This window comes from Phodopus roborovskii, unplaced genomic scaffold (genome assembly GCF_943737965.1).
Source record: "Phodopus roborovskii unplaced genomic scaffold, PHOROB, whole genome shotgun sequence".
In the NCBI taxonomy this organism is placed as follows: domain Eukaryota; kingdom Metazoa; phylum Chordata; class Mammalia; order Rodentia; family Cricetidae; genus Phodopus; species Phodopus roborovskii.
Genome location: NW_026126558.1, coordinates 8,377,541 through 8,394,574, shown reverse-complemented (window position 1 = coordinate 8,394,574; position 17,034 = coordinate 8,377,541). Strand labels below are relative to the sequence as shown.

At 45.6% G+C, this 17,034-nt stretch overlaps 1 protein-coding gene across 1 annotated transcript; it reads right to left on the bottom strand.

Moving 5' to 3' along the window:
- Window positions 1-3,176: 3,176 nt before the first annotated feature.
- Window positions 3,177-16,919, bottom strand: Emc8 (ER membrane protein complex subunit 8). The gene is made up of 5 exons (XM_051201788.1): window positions 16,636-16,919; window positions 9,456-9,532; window positions 7,614-7,683; window positions 7,060-7,154; window positions 3,177-6,794 (listed from the first exon to the last, which is right to left on the bottom strand). The coding sequence occupies exons 1-5, from the start codon at window positions 16,855-16,857 to the stop codon at window positions 6,635-6,637; spliced, it is 624 nt and encodes a 207-aa protein (XP_051057745.1). The 5' UTR covers window positions 16,858-16,919; the 3' UTR covers window positions 3,177-6,634.
- Between the last annotated feature and the right edge of the window lie 115 nt (window positions 16,920-17,034).

The window sequence follows — 17,034 nt, the reverse complement described above, 5'->3', positions numbered from 1 at the left end:
CAGTGCTCTTAACCTCTGAGCCATTTCTCTAGTTGTTTTTTTGGAAATGTGTTTTATTTCCATTTCTATTTTACATGTATGGATAATGTCTTAGTTTTGTTGTTTGTTTTGTTTTCAGACAGGCTTTTTTTTTTTTTTTTTTTTCTGGCTGTCCTAGAACTCCTCTGTAGACCAGGATGGCCTCGAACTCACAGAGATCCATCCACCTGTCTCTGCCTTCCGAGTGTTGAGATTAAAGGTGTGAGTCACCATAGTTTGGCTTGTGTCTTAGTTATTTTTTCTATTGCCATGACAAAACATCATAGCCAAAGTTAATTATAAAAGCATTTAATTTGGAGCTCATGGTTCCAAAGGGTTGGAGTAGTCGACCTTCATGGTGGCAGGCAGGCAGGCAGGCATAGTGCTGGAGCAATAGCTGTGAGCTTGTATCCGTATCCACAAGCATGAGGCAGAGAGAGCTCCCTGGGAATAGTGTGGGCTTTGAAATCTCAAAGCCCACCCCTGCCCCCAGTAACACGCATCCTCCAACAAGGCCATACCTCCTAATTCTTCCCTAACAGTTCCACCAACTGGGTACCAAGAATTAAAACGTGAACCTATGGGGACCATTCTTATTCAAAGCAGAGCAGGTGTTTTGCCTGCATTTGTTTTTCCGCATTATGCACATGCCTGGTGCCAGGAAAGAGATCGTAAAAGAACTGGAGTTACAATTAGTCATGAGCCTCCATGTGGGTCCTGGAAATTGAACCCAGGTTCTCTGCAAGAGCAAAGGTGCTCTTAAGGGCTGAGCCATCTCTCCAGTTCCCTGGTTGTTTTTAGGTAGTATTTCATACTGTAGCTCCTAGCCTTGAATTCACAACTATCCTCCTGCCTCAGCCTCACAAGTGCTGGGATCACAGGCATGTACCAGCAAGCATGGTTGTTAGGTGAACTATTATAAGTGTCTTCTCACAGTGTGCTGCTTCCTGAATTTTTCAGTAGCTCAGGCTGGCCTTGACCTCTGAATCCTTCCGCCTCAACCTCCTCAGTGCCAGGATTAATAAGTATGCACCACACTTGTCTGCCGAAAACACTGGCTTTGGTCCCAACCTCCTTGGGTCTGAATCCTCTGGGCTAGAGTTTGAGACTACTACCCAATACTATGCCTTCCATTCTTCACTGCATGGGCCCAAACACAGGCACCTTGCTATCCACCTCTGCTTGGCAACGCTGCTGCTACAGCTCTGACCACTCTTAAGTCATTAGTGAAGGGGATGGCTGAATGCTCGTGCAGGTACACACATACACAAACAACAATAAAAAGAAGAGTACTTGGACTGGGCTGGAGCTGAAGGGCACTGAGTGCGTGCAGAGAGAGGGTTTTCTGCAGTACAGGGTGCCAAATCTGGATCTCACTCATGCCACATAACACTGAGCTATTGTCTCCAGTAGAGGTATGGCCAGCTCAAACCCTCTCCTCCATTACTTCCTGTTGTGTGACACTAAGAAGTCACTTCTTCAGGCTGGGCAGGCTTTGGTGACTCCATCTGTAAAAGGAGGCGACACCAACACTAGGTGAAGGGGCAGCTGATAGAAACAGTGGGGTGAGGTGGAAACTGCGCCATCTTTTGAATATTTTATTCACGTATCCTCCCAATACTGATTGTTGTCTATAGCCAGGTGGTACCCTTGGATGCATACGGCCAGCGACACATTCTAGATGTTAAAACAACCAGCAGCTAAGAGCTTTCTCAATGTCATCTAATATATCTAGTGTGAGTATGTTCTCTGCTCGGCATGGCCCTGTTATCAGAGGGTTGTGGGCAGCAACATGCTCAGGGCCACAGAACCACAATATGGCAAATGGCACTTACCTAACCCATCCTGGACTATCCAGCACGGTGTAGGGCTGTTGGCACCAGCTGACAACAGGCTCTAAGCCACCACCTGATGGGAAATGTCATTCTGTAAATATGTTTCTCTTACTGGTTAATGAATAAAGCCTTGTTGGGCAATGGGAAAGCAAGATAGGCGGGACTAAGAGAGAAGGGGGATTTGGGAAGAGGTAGGAGATTCAAAATGTAGGACGAAGAGAGCAGAGGTTGCGGCCCTCTCTCCGGTAAGATAAGACCACCTGAAAATACTTAGATTAATAGAAATAGGTTAATATTTAAGTCAGAGCTAGCTAATAAGAAACATTAGTAACAGGCCAACAGTTATATCTAATACAGTGTCTCTGTGTGTTATCTGGGGCTGACATGGCTGTGGGACCCGGTTGGCGGGAAAACTGTAACAACCACTCTAAGAAGCAAGGCCTGTTGGAAGCCCAGGGGGTGTCTAAGAATGCATTCAATTTAGAAATACCCAGCTTCCTCCCAGGGGTAGGTGACAAGAACCTGGAGGTATGGTTGATCCTCAGAGGCTGAACACTGACAACTGCCCACTCACTACTCCTGGTTGGTCCCGATGGGTAGGGGCTTTGTTCAGGGGATGTCACAAGTATTTGGAAATACAATTCTTTAGATTTATGGTATCTGAAATTTTCTCAGCCAGCAGTCAACACAGCATGCTATTCTACTTTGCAAGATGACAGTTTGAGCCAAGGCTTATCTCCAGTAAGATCCAGGTCCTAGTTGTGCTGGTGTGCTGCCTGCTTGGAAAATACAGGCAACAGAGAAGGCAATCCTTGGCCATTCTACAGCTGCCTTAGATGATTCCAGAGCTAGCACTTCAGATTCCAGCCTTTCAGAAACGTGCAAGGAGCAGCTCTCCAGGCAGTTAGTCTTTTGGGGATGGAAGTTTGAAGAACAGCTTTGAAGGAATGATAGAGTTCTACTGAGGATATCACAGGAACACATGAAGTTGCAAGCCAATTTGAAGAGAATGAAATATTTACAGGGCTGGGGATGTAGTTCACAGGGTAGGGTGCTCACCAAGCATGTATGAGGTCCCAGATTCAATCTCTAGCACCATGCATGCAACACCCACACCCTTTTATGCTCTCACCTGTGAGCTGGCAGGGAAGCATTCTACTGAACTTTCTACCAAACCTGAGATATAGGTCTCACCCAAAACAGGTAGGTTTCAGAAAGACAAGCGATAGAAGTAGGTATGAAGTGGAAAATATATTGAATAAAGTTTCTCCAGACATCAGAAAAATAAGCTCCTAGGATAAATAATGTTAATTACACAAAGGCTTTAAAAATAACATTTATTTATCAATTATGTGCACATGTAGAGGTCAGAGGACAACCTATGCAATTCTAACATGTGGGTCTCAGACATAGAACCAGATTTGAAAGGTGCATTTATCTGCTGAGCCATCTTCCCCAGGATTTCCAAGCTTTCTATTGCATGAGCACTGGACACACATAGTTTAGGCAAACACCCCAGACACCCCTAAATTAGCAGTCAGCTTTATCTAAGCAGCAAAGGATTTCTGATGAGGCTGTTGACTGTTTTCCCATATGAGCATCCTTCATTCTAACTTTAGGTTGTCCTGGAACTCACAACATAGCCCGGGCTGGCCTCAACTTGTAGCAATTCTTTCTCAGCCTGAGTGCTAGGATTATGGGTGTATGCCACCATGCCTGGATAGTATCCATAGTATCCTTAACTTTATTTTGGAGACAGGGTCTCTCTACATAGCCCTGGCTGTCCTAGAACTATGTAGTTCAAGCTGGCCTTGAACTCAGACATCTGCTTGCCTCTGCCTCCAGAGTGCTGGGATTAAAAACAAGCACCACGATTGGTTTAGTATCCTTAATTCTTTTTGTTTGTTTGGCAGAGGCAGGTGGATCTTTGAGTACGAAGCCAACCTGGTCTACTCAGCAAGTTCCAGATCAATTCTGTCTCAAAAAACAAACAAACAAACAAACAAAACAACAACAACAACAAAAAACCAAATACAAAAAACAAAATTAAAAAAAAAACCCAACAAATAAAAATTAAGTGGAAAATTTATTAAAAAAGCAAAACGATACAAACTCTTACAACAAGCTTACAACAAACTCTTACAACACACTCAGACACTGCACATTTGAAGTGGGTCAGACAGACTTATCTTTTTATCATTGCCTTATGGTGAGACCTTCTAAGTCCTTTCTAGTTTTCTGGAATGTCTAAGAGAATTTTGTATAAAGTTTTTACTATATGTATACTTTCTAATGGTGCCCTAGTTTAGTCTCCATTGCTGTAGTAAAAGTGGCCCCAAAGCAACTTGGGAATAAACAAGAAAAGTAAAGTTATGGTTTAAATAGTGCTGTGTGTGTCAAACTGACAAGGAGTCAATTGTCTGATTGTGATTGCTATTCTTGATTACATCTGGAACTAATTAAACCCCAAGCCGTTGCATACATCTGTGAGGAAATTTTCTTTATTCACCATTTAAAGCTGGAAGATACACCTTTTGGTGAAGCCTATAGAAAGAACAAGGAAGCTTCCACTAAGCTTACCTTACCTTCATTGGCAAGTTCATTCTTTCTCTGGCATTAGAGCCTACTTTTTTTGTGATTTCAGTGTATACACTCAAGACTAGCTGAGACATCCAATCTTGTGGACTGAACACTGAATTCTTGGACTATCTATTGGGAGCCAGGTATTGTTGGAATAGTTTGACTATTACCTGTGACTCTAATAAATTCCATTCTACATAAATATATATTTTATTAAAAAAAATACATACATATACACTCCCTCGGTTGTTTCTTTAGTGAACCCCAACTAAAACATTGCAGGCCAATTTTTGTCAACTTGACATAAACTAGTTTAGTTACCTGGGAACAGGGAACATTAAGGAATTGCTGCCATTAGATTGTGGACAAGTCTGTGAGTCATTTTCTTGATTAGTGATTGATGGAGGAGGGCCCACTGTGGATGGTTTTATCCCTAGGCATATGGTCCTCAGTTCTTAAGCAGGCTGAACAAACCTCAGAGAGCAAGACTTATAAGCAGTTCCTCCATGGCCTCTACTTCAGTTCCTGTTCTTTTGACTTCAGAGTTAATGGTGAAATAAATCATTTCCTCCCCAAATTATTTTGGTGCTTTATCACAGCAACAATAACTTAACTAGATCAGATGGGTAGGAGAGGTTAAAATGTTCCCTCGAGGCTGGATGGTGAAGCCTGTATTCTGCTCCCGTGAATGAAGCCCATAAGAACCACTTGCCAGGCATAGCTTTAAGGAGCTGTCTCTAAACACAATGTAGGTGACCTGCTTCCTGCATTCAGACTTTTTAGAACATGTTGTCACTCTAGTCTAAGTTGGCCTGAAACTCAAAGGATTGTACTCAAACTTGTGATCCTTTTCTTTCTGTGCTAGGACACAGGTATGGGCCATCATACCTGACTTGGACAGAACTGTGAGTTGCCACCCAACCATGGATAAAGAAACAAGGTAGTACTGGGGGTGGGGGGTGGGGATAGGGATGGATTTGGACCACACATATGCCTATTACTGTTCTGATATAGATGAGCCTGCAAAGCCCTGAAGGAATGAGGGTGAGGAAGGATGGGACTGGTCCTCACACCTTCCTTTGTTTGGATACAATGTCAATTTAAAAGGTTAAGGGGATTTGGGATGGGTGGTGATCTCAGTACTTGAGAAGCAAAGGCAGAGGGATATCACTGCACATTCAAGGCCAGGCTCCTTTCTTCACACACACACAGTCAATGCCAAGCTAACCAGAACAGCAATGGGATATTCCCAACCAACCAAAGCTAAACTCTTCCCAGCAGCAAAATTCAAGGCTCTTGAATAAGGGGGAGAAGCCACACCCATCAGGGTTCATTCACTAAGGTCACCCTGGCTGACCCACTTTCAAAGAGTGGGGGAATGCTGTCACCAACCCTTGGCACCAGCCTCATGAAGCCCAAGAAAGGCACTGTTTTCTGTGCAAAACATTCACAAAGGATAACACACAATGTACCAAAAATCTGCATACTATTTCCTAAGATGGTCAGAACACTTGGTCAAATGATCCAAGCTAACAAGCACATTGCTTGGGATATCCCAGGGACATTGGACACTAAGGGGTTTTTGCTCCTTTTAAATATAAAGCAGCTCTCCTTCTGAAGACCCAGAGCAGCTGAGTCAGGTTTTGGGAATGTTCACGGCTCGGCTTCCTCTCCTCATGGGAATCTCTGCTCTCATCAGCAATGTGCTTGTGTTCATTGCAGTGAGGTTTTCTCAGGCAACGGTGTTGGCTCTTTCCCTTGTGCAGCCTTGGGGAGCCCACAGCTCTTAGCCCCGATACCAACTTGGTTGATCAGACGATGCTCTAGTAGCAGTCCAAGAGGCTGCCTGATGTTAGGGTGCCTGGAATTGGCTCAGTCAAAGTAAAGACTTACACACTGGAGTAAAGACTGAAATGCATTCTCTCTAGATTATAAAAGACTAGAACTGTTTAATGGGAATAACCTGGAACAAACAGAAAGAGCTTGATAGGCAGCATTGGGCAGTGCATGACTAAGAACCCAAAGCCTAGGCAGCCCTTACCTCTCCACAGCCCTGCCTTGAAGGATGCTGACCGGACTCCCCTTCCAAGGCACACATCACAGACTTGCAGCTTCCCATCAGGCTAACTCAAATTCCTCTAAATTCAAAAATATGTTTCTCTTTTTTCTGTAGTGGAGTTTCTAGTTGTGGTGGCCCTGGTCTAGCACAGGTGCAGAACTGCTTTGTTGATCTCCGGGTTTGTCCAGTCATTCCGAATGTCATCCAGGTGGTTATCAAAATCCACAAGTGTTTCGTAGGAGCGGCTGTCCAGGAGTGACGCTGAGATCCTCTGCGCCTCTGGCCAATCTTCACAGTAGTCACTGCAGGGCAAACAGGAGAGTCAGCCTCATGCCTACCCAAGACCACACAGGCTGCTAAAGACAGAGCAGCTGCTGGGAAACACAGAGATGGACCTAAGACATTGTGAATAGACAGATCCCCTCCAAACAGGGCGCCGAAGAACCTAGAAGGACATGGCTGAAGAATCCGTGTGGTGCCATGGGTGGAGACCAACAAGTACCACCCAGACCCTGTCTTCCACACAAGCCCTACATTCTAGGCCCTGCAGGAGGGCACCGCACTCACTAGTGTGGGTCTCTGCTTCGCCACCTGTTCTCATGGTGCTCGTACACATGGATTGTAGGCGCTGCACAGTCCATCGTGAACTTGGCATTGTCCACCTGAAGAGAAGGTGAGGGTTGTGACAAGCATGAGGACAATGCTGAGAAGAGCAGTGCTTTCCTGGGCTCCCATGTGAGTAGCACCAACAGCACAGATAGGCTCATACCAAGGAAACTCTGTATTGCTTGGGCTGAGCATGAGGCCCTTCCCCACCTTTCCACAAAAGCATAGCAGAATGCTCAAACCAGATCCCTCCCCTCACACTGAAGACTACGTAGGCTATTCCCTCACCCTTAGGCTATACTGGCTTTTAACAGTAGTCCTTGTTTTTGCTGGGCCACCCCAAGGTTAGGGTTCAGTGAAGTTGGGGAGCAGGCCAGGACTGCTGGAGCTGAGAGCCCCACCCCAGTGCTGGGACTAAAGGAGTACTCAGCCCACTACTGTGATGTAACCCTTGAGGCCTGGAGTTGGCATAGCCTCAGGAAGGAAGCTCACACAGCACCATTAGTGAGACTCACCATGATAAGTGCAGTGTCACTGAAGCCCTCAGCGATCCTGGAGGCCACCTTCTCTGCCACCTGGTTTGGGCTGTAAAGAAGGATTTATGAGCTCTACCATATTTTAGCTGAGTCACCAGTCACCTTTGTCAGTATAGTTCACCAACACTTGAGTTAACAAGCAGCAATGGAGCAAACTGAGCGTTGGCTGGCTCAGTGAGATGACTTGGGGGCTATGAATGCCAGGGTGGGCCCTGCCTCACTCCTCTAATGAGCCCTTGTAGAGGGGACCCTAGGGGTATCTCCTGAAAGGATGGGGCTTTCCTTCTCGGGCTCAATAGAGTGTTGCCTAGGGCTTGCCAAAAGACCAGCTGGGCTGGAGCCTGTACTCTCCACATGCCTGCTACTCAAGTGGCTCATTCACAGCAACTAGTCACAGGAAGTTCAGGGCCCTGGCAAACAAATCCTCTTTTTAAACCAAGCTACGTTTAGGACTCTAAGCCATTTTACATCTCTCTATGCTGTGAGCTTTCAATCTGGTGCCACCTCAGCTTGACCAATGACACTTGAATCTCACATTGACAACCATGCTGCAGGGTAGGTCTGCAACTTTTGCTGCTGTAGCCTGCCTCTTTCTTTCAGGGCCCTCACAGGCTCTGTATGTGTGTGTGTGTCACACAGCTTCTTCACAGCAGCTTTTGTCATGCTCCTAGAGGCAGAATCAAGGGCCAGAATGAACAGAGAACAAGAAGTGGCAGGAGAAACAGGGGACCTGAGCAACAGGGCTTCCACAGGTTCTGGGTGGTCCCAGAAGGTGCCTTGATGAACTCAATGAACCCAGCATCTAGCTAGCTATCAACTTAAAAGTCCCTGGCTGGATACAGGCTTCCATGGATAAGATGGGCATTGCTCCCAAGCCTACTCAGTGACCACAGTATGGGTTCTCCAGCTCACTGTTTTATTTCTACAAGAGTCTATGGACCACCCTACCGTCCATACTGCATAAGCACACTGGGGTCTGTTGGCTTCATTTGACCACACAAGAAAACCCCAGTACTTACTGTGTGGGTATTTTCCAGCTGTCTCCTGGCTTCTAGCTGGCTGCAGCCAAAGGAAGCCTCAGGAGGACAGCAGAGGGCATGGAAGGGACATCAGTACCGACTGATCTGGACCTCCCTTCCCTGATGTGGGACCTATCAGGCTGGCTGCTGGCCATAGGATGTTGCTCCTCTGGAGATGGCCTTCTTTATCAGCTCTTCCTCGCTGGCCCTGGAGGGCTGAGGGATGGAGGCTGCTGTCACCATCTTGGTCCCTGCACACAGCTCCTGAGTTCTATCTATGGCCTACCTCGCTTATGAGCTCCTTAAGTTGCCCTGACTAAAGGTGTCCTTGGCTAGGCTCTTGGGACCCAGTCTGAAGCAGACAGTGAACTAATCCTGCTTGAGAGAGACAAGGTGGTGGTGTCTTGGGTTCAGAAATGTGGACCAATTCAGGTGCCAAAGACCATACTTTTTTTTTTTTTTTTTTTTTTTTTTTTTTTTTTTTTACCATAGGCCCCATCCTAATAGCCCCAAACTCCAAACCACTTTATTTATGCAAGAGAGCTATTTTGCCCTCCACAGCCTCTTGTTTTGGAGTGAGAGGCAGCAGGCTGGTGGACACAGGCAGACCTGGCAGCTGCTCCTCCTCTATGAATTCCCTTCATGCATAACAGAGGAGCCATGGATAAAATTCTGGCTATACTTCTGGCCAGTTGCCTGAACACCTCATAAAGCAGGGGGCGAAGGATGGAGGCTTGCATAGGGTACCTCAGTGATGGCTCTGTGGCTTCTAACCCACAACCCATAGATGTGTAACCCATACCTGGCATCCTTCACACGCTCATTAGCTTGATAATAGCCGGCGATCACATAGCTGTTCTCTTTGCACCATGAGTCAATCTGAGAGGAACACAAATAGGAAAAATGACCTTAGCATCAGGTCTCAGTAACAGCCCCACCACACATGGGACAAGCCACACTCCAAACAGTCCTTGCATTTTCCTTGACTACAATGAAATGAGAGCTCACAGAGGTCAGGGAAATGCACCAGGGCGGGGCCTAGAGGCAGGGTCCTCCCAGACAGGCTGTACTGGGTTCAGCAGCGGACTCAACAAAGGCAGTGCTGTGTAGATCTGAGAGGGAAGCATCTAGATTCATTCTTATTTTTTAAAAAGCACAGCACATGCTGAGGTGCTGCTATAAAGAGCAGCTTCCAGAAGCTCAGAGAAACTGGAAAGGAGGTGTGGTGTTGGAGGACGGACACACACACACACACACACTTTTTCTGAGAGCCAAAGTTTAATTCATTTTATTTTTCTTTCTGTTGTTTGTTCATTTTCTATTCTTTCTGTTCTTTTCTTTTACCCTGTTGTTTTTCTTTTTCTTCCCAGTTGTTGTTTCCCTTTCTAAGTTTTCCTGATTTTTATCCTTTTACTTCTTTTCTGATATCTCCCTTTAATTTTTCCTTTGCCTCTTATCTCTTTTATACCTCCTCATAAGTCAAGTATTTTCAAAAAAAAAATTAAAGTCTTTATATAAGAAATCACACTAAGAACACAGTTACATACTTTTTCTTAGAAACCCATAAGTAGTTAAACGTTTTTCTTCACCCCAAAGCAATGATTCCTTTATAACTGATTAACAAAGTTTTAAGCAAGCTAAACATATTTCAGCCAGTTTCTTTTGTACTGGCAGGCAGCTGTTTGCAGTTCACTGTAATAGATTTCTATTTTCTACTCTAAAGATACATTAAATTCAGTGGTCAGTTTGCCATCTATTTTCCTTTATACACAATAGGGTCATTTAATTTCCTTTCACAACTTTTGTTTTTTTCAAGGTGCATACTGGGGCCGGTGATTAATTCTGTAAGTTCCATGACCAAGGAACTCAGGCTGAACACTGGAGGTAGGGACATAATTATTTTCTTTGATCATTAGCCTGTTTTTCCACAGGCACAATGAATGGGTCTATAATGCTCCAAACTTCCTTGTTCATATTTTTCATCTCCTGTAAGTCTCACATTTAGCAAAGGTAAGGTAACTTTTAGCCTATCTATATTTACTTTTTTGGTATCTTTTATTGAAGCAATTGGCAGAATAACCTACACTATTTCCCTAATCTACTAACTGTTCTAACCACCTGTATCTTAGGCTAACTCAGAAAGGCCAATTAAATCATAGATCTAACTAATCATCATTGCTCCCTTAAAAACCATCTTCATGGGGCTAGAGAAATGGCTCTGCGGTTTAAGAGCACTGAGTGATCTTCCAGAGAACCCAGATTCAAATCCCAGCACCCACTTGGCAGCTCACAATTGTCAGTAACTTCAAGAGCTGACATCCTCACACAGACATACACCCACATAAAATAATAATAAAAATTATTTTTTAAAAATCATCTCTATTGTGCTCTGCAAGTACACTATCCAGTAAGGATAATTGCACCATGCCAAAAACAGAAGGTGTTTTTACACAGCAGCAGCAAATGGAAGGAAGCAGAGCAGAAGGGGCCTTCTGGAGACTGTCCCCCTCCCCACCCTGGGGCTTTGCCTTTCCAGGATGCACCCAGAATAGTTTTGCTATCCTCTGACTGCAGCTCCTCTGACAAAGCCACCAGCACCTCCTTTTTAAAAAAATTACTTTTCAACTGAAGCAGATAAATTCTCTGGGCTGAATGGATAGAAGATCCTAAATGTTTGAAAATGACGGGAAGAATGATTATTCCTATGATGATCCCTAGACTTAACAAAGATCCATAAGGAATTATCTTTTGCAAAATTTTTGACTGAATTAGCAAAGTAACTGGTTACTTCTTTTGTCGAGGAAGCCTGTATTTTAGAATGACTAACAGCACTAATCTGAGAATGGAGTGTGTCCATATTGATGACAAGTTGTGAGCTACTCCAGACACCTCATAATTGTGATTGTATTTGGTCCCAAGATATTTCTGACCTACTATATGATATAGGAGTAATACAAATGAGTAGTATGTACATGCTGATCTAAAGCTGTAACTGAAGCTGACACAGGTCTCAAACCTAACTGATCTGCTGGCTGTTTCTAATCAAAGCTGACCTGCGTGTCCTTACTGCAGCTGACCCCACATCTGGCCAGCTCTCTCAGCTCTTAGGGCTGGTTCCTCTTGTTTCAGGACCTACCTGTTTTCCACTTAGTGCTCTTGTTTAAGGTACTCAAACATGTTGGCACAGAACAATGTTAATTCATTATCTCACAAATGGGAAGTCTACAACAGGGATGAGGCTGGTTCTTTCCATGAGCTCTGGGCATCCTTTTGCTAGCCTGTCTTCTTGGACCTACACTCATACCCTCCTGAGTGCATCTGTTTTCACCCCATACCCACTGACTTTAACAACGCCTATGCTTACTCTGGTCCTACACAGAGAATCTAGGACAATCTCTCTACTCATGAATATCTTTTAAAGTCTATTCAGCTGACTGACAGCTATGCTGTATTTATTATTGAGGTACAATATATATTTTACTCCCCAATAACATAGCATTAGCCTTCAGCGGGCAGTCTAATCTGGCTCTTTGGCCAAAAGGTCCAGTACTCACATCTGCCTCAAACATACCTGGTACCATCTTGAATGTGTCCTCTGAGCACAGACAGCACTTGACAAGAGACTGATTCCTATGACAAATGCAACACATGCTTCAACCTACCTATGTTTGCTGAGGACAAACGTCTATGTGAAAATTTCAAGCACCTAACCAAATTCCAGTGGGAGAAATAACGCTGTGACCTAGAACTTCTAGAATTCTGTGGGGAGGCTTAAAGTAAACCAGGGCATAAAAGCTCTGCCTTGGCTTTAGGAACTGCAACAATTTTTTACACTGTGCATGTCTCCACCAACTCACAGATACCTACCCACTAACAGATGAATAGATCCATGTACCACCAGAGCTCAGAGGCATTTGTTTTAAGAATAGGGAAAGAGGGGCCGGAGAGATGACCGAGTGGTTAGAACAGTAGCTACTCTCGCAGAGGACCTGGGTAATTTCTAATACCAACATGGTGGCTCATAACTGTATGTAACTCCAGTCTTAGGGGATTTTTGACAGCCTGGTTTCCACAAGCACCATACACATGTATGTGGTGCAGACATACATGCAAGCAAATACCCATACACATGAAGTAAATTTATTTGTATGTAGGTGTGTGTACAGAAATGCAGGTACCTGCTGAGACCAAAGGCTGCAGATTCCCTGGAGTCACAAAGTGTTGTGAGCCACCCAACATAGGTGCTGGGACCTGGACTGGGTCCACTGAAGAGCAGCAAGTGCTCTTAACTATGGAGCCATCTCTTTAGCCTCTAAATAAAGCAAAATTTAAACAATGGACAAGGGAAGTTTCAGATGAGTGAGGTAGTAGAGGATGGGATAGGCTATTGGACAGAGGTTAGCAGTGGATAGGCATACAGAGGCTCAGACCCAAGATAGCCCAGGGGGCCCCATGAAAAGCAGTGTATATGTGTGACTTGGAATGGTAGCACATAGACAAGTAACCTGCCCCCTCCCAAGTGGGCCACAGCAAAGCACAACCCTAAAACTGACTTCTGCTCATGTCCATTTTCCTGGCGTTGTTGTCTGAAAACCCAGGTCTCTACCACGTAGCTTGTGAGAATAGAACAGGACCAGCAAATACCAGCCCAGGCCATAGAAAGGTGAATGCATCTAATACAGACACCATACCCTCTGCAGGCATGTCTTCACCTTCACAGGGAAAGGAGAAAGCTGTTACTGCGTGTGAACCTGCCCACTCTGCTCAATGTCCTCTAGGCTGTTCTGGGCCAGTCACATAGGAGACCTGCTGAGGGGCCAGGGCCAACTCTTTTTGGTTCCTGTTAAGAATCTGCACAGGTGGCCCCTCTCTGCAAGCCTGCTAATGTTTTATCTAAGCATCACCATCTATTTTAGGTGACTCCAAAATAACAAGAGAACAGGAAGGCTAAGAGCCTCTTGGAGGAGGGTACCATTCCTGACCCTGCATGACCACCAAGTGGAGGGTAACCTGGTAAAACTTCCTGTTTTAGAAAGAAGCAGGCCTTGGCTGAGTTTCTGAGTTTCCTTCTTAGGTCAGCTGTGACTTCTCTTTGGAAGAGAAGCTCGGGAGGCTAATGAGCAGGGAGTGTGGGCATATGCTGAGGAAAACACCCAGGTCAGGTGGGACAACAGCTGTGGAACATGGACCAGAGACAGCGGGAAGAAGGCTGGCTTGAAAGAATCACATCATGGTGAGGAAGAGTCACCTGAGCAGATACACAGAGAAGTTCCTGCAGCAGCAGAAATCAAGGCAGGGGAAAAACACAAAGGGGCTTAGAGAAACAGGGTCATGCTAATTTTCCTGCCAACATTTATGGGTTTTTTTTGCTATTAGAGGTAATTCCTTCACTGCCTACGTCAAAGGGCTGAGGATAAATAATAGGCGTAAGTACTTTAACAAATGAAAAACACCCAGAAATGCAAGGATTTTTTTTTTAATGGAAAATAATAATAGAAATCTCATGTTGCCCTTTGGCAGACCACATGTTAAAAAATGGCTAGCTGAGCTTTCCCATGTTCAACAATCCTTCCAGTGTGAGCTCCCCAGCAGTGGGAGCCACCAGGATAGGGCTTCACCACCATAGCTGCATGGGTTCTGCTGCTGTTAAAACTTCCACAGGCTGCACTTTGACAGTGGTAGGTTCCAAACCCACAGACTTCTCATAGCCTTTTGCATGTAAACTTGTATGGTTGAAAAGTAAACAGCACACATGTAAGGAACTTAATTAGTGGCTGTAATGGGGGCTGGTGAGATAGTCCAAGGGTGAGTGGGGGAGAACAGAGAATACTCAGGGCAGAGGGTGTATGAAGGAGGAATAGTAGTGGACACACTGTGTGTGTGTGTGTGTGTGTGTGTGTGTGTGTGTGTATCTAGGGCACAGTAGTGAGAACACTTGGTGGTGGTGGAGTGTTTGGGAAGAGAGAGTGGTTGATAAGGAAATAGGAGCAGAAAGAGGGGAGCAGTGGGCATATGGGACTTTGCTGCTCCATGGGCACGGGGCCACATCCTGGGGACAGACAGAACACTAATCTGAAAAGGTCCTGAGAGATTCCAGGCCTTCAGGTGGAACCTGCAGCCTGCTAGAGAGGATGAGAGTCACCTGAGACTAGAGGCTGCAAGGACATGAAGGGAGGACAGTCCACATTGTTTAAGGGGCACAGCAGAAGATAGCATTAGGACAGTGGTCACAGCATTGGTGCACAAAGAGTGTGAGACAGTCAAATTAACTCCTGATGCTCAAAGTTGAAAAGTAGGTCTGGGCTTGAGCTGGAGATTGAGAAAGGCAGAGCTTCCCAGCACCTGAAGACACCAGGGCAGGTCACATAGCCTGGGGCAATGGCCTGGCTTGAATGAAAAAAAAAAAAATCTTATTTTACCTTTTTTTCTTTTGAGATAGGGTTTCTCTGTGTAACAGCCCTAGTTGTTCTGGAACTCACTTTGTAGACCAGGTTGGCCTTGAACTCAGAGATCTGCCCGCCTCTGCCTCCAGAGTTCTGGGATTAAAGATCAGTGCCACTATGCCAGCTCTTTATTACAGATTCATGTGTGGGTATCGGGCATATGAATGTGCTCAGAGGCCACAAGAGGGAGTCAGATCTGGAGTCATAGGCAGTTTTGAGTGGCTGATCTGAGTGTTAGGAACTGTTCTTCTCAAGAGCAAGAAGTGCTCTTAACCACTAAGCCACCCCCACAACCCCTCTACTAGCTGGTGTTTCTTTGATATAGAGCTTGTTAGGCCATTGCAAATCCAAGCCTGAGTCTTGGGTTCAACCCACCACAAGTCACACTCAGCGGAGAAGCTGAGAAACCTGCCCTACTATTGAAGGCAGAGCCCTGCCAGGTTCACATTCAGCCACCTGCAACTTCTCTGCTAACAGAACAAGACTGGTCCAGAACATACACACTAATCCTCAGCAATGCTTCAGGCATCAAAAGCACACTTCTCCAGGAACTAAAATTCTGCCCCCTCCCAAAGGATCCAAATTAAAAAAAAAAAAAAAAATCACTCGATAATTCTTTAAGACACTCAAAATATGCTCTGTAAATTCAAGACAATTTGCCTAAAGGCATTTGCAAATAGTCATTTGTTTCCTTTGGTGTTGTAATGTAAATTAAGAAATGGACGAACCAGGCATGGTTGTGCACACCTTTAATCCCAGCACTCTGGAGACTAAGGCAGGCTGATCTTTGTATTTTGGAGGCCAGCCTGGTCTACACAGAGTGTTCCTGACCTGCCAAGGCTACAAAAGCGAAACCCTGTTCCAAAAAATGAATAATAGATGGCAAGGCATGCTAGTTCATGTCCCAGTTCTCAGGATCCTGAAATAGGAAGAGTGTTGGGAGTCCAAGGCTAGCCTGGGATACACACACACCAAATCTGTCTCAATCTTGCTAGAACAGCAAATCCTACAATATTTTATTTATTTATTTATTTATTTTTGGTGCGTGTAACAGCTCTGGCTGTCCTGGAACTCGCGCTGTAGACCAGGCTGTCCTCGAACTCACAGAAATCCACCTGCCTTTGCCTCCGAGTGCTGTGATTAAAGGCGCACGCCACCAACGCCACGCAAGATCAGTCAATTTTAAAGTCTTCAACGTCTGGGAAAAAAAGGCAAGTGGGCTGACAGGGTACAGCCTGTACATGCTAGAGGCATTTTTTTTTTCTTTTTGGTCTTTCCACCATAGGTTTAAACTTTTAAGTGTAACGTTAAGTATCACAGGGCTCCTTATGTAGATCAGGTTGACCTCGAACTCAAGAGAGATCCACCTACCTCCACGTCCCGAGTGTTGGTTTGAAGAATATCACACCACACTCGGTTTCTTGGTAATCTTACAGAACCTTGAGAGCTCGCTATGCTTGCTGCCTACCCAGGAGACGCTTCTCGCACGAAGGGCAACGACTTCACCCAGCCCAGAATCCCGCGTGACCCCGAGCTTACTAGGGTGAGCGCCACCTCCAGCATGGGGGCCAGGGCCAGCGTGCCATGGAAAAGCGGGATGCAGTCCACGAAGAGAGTGTGGCTGCCCGCGCCTGGCGGATGCTCCTTGCGCGGCCTCTGCCTCTCGGCCACCAGAAGCCCGTTGACCGCGCAGTGCGGGTACTTGGCGCCGTGTAGCACCATCTTGCAGTAGGCCTGGGTGGTCAGCTTCACGCCGGGCATGCTGAGTCTGGCTGGTCACGTAGCAACGGAGGCTCCCACTGTATAAGACACGACCCCACTGCACTTTGAGACAAACTTAAGCCTCCACTATCAACCTCCGGCTCCGACCCACCCGCCGGAAAGCGTAGTCGCTAGTGCCTGCCGGAAAGCAGCGTGACCCACCCGGCCTTTTGCGAC

Excerpts from the sequence above, each read along its gene's own strand:
- Emc8 (XM_051201788.1), bottom strand. The coding sequence starts at position 16,857 with ATGCCCGGCGTGAAGCTGACCACCCAGGCCTACTGCAAGATGGTGCTA. Across the intron at positions 9,533-16,635 it reads TGGAGGTGGCGCTCACCCTA|ATTGACTCATGGTGCAAAGA; the intron begins GTAAGCTCGGGG and ends TGTTCCTCTCAG. Across the intron at positions 7,684-9,455 it reads GAGCGTGTGAAGGATGCCAG|CCCAAACCAGGTGGCAGAGA; the intron begins GTATGGGTTACA and ends CCTTCTTTACAG.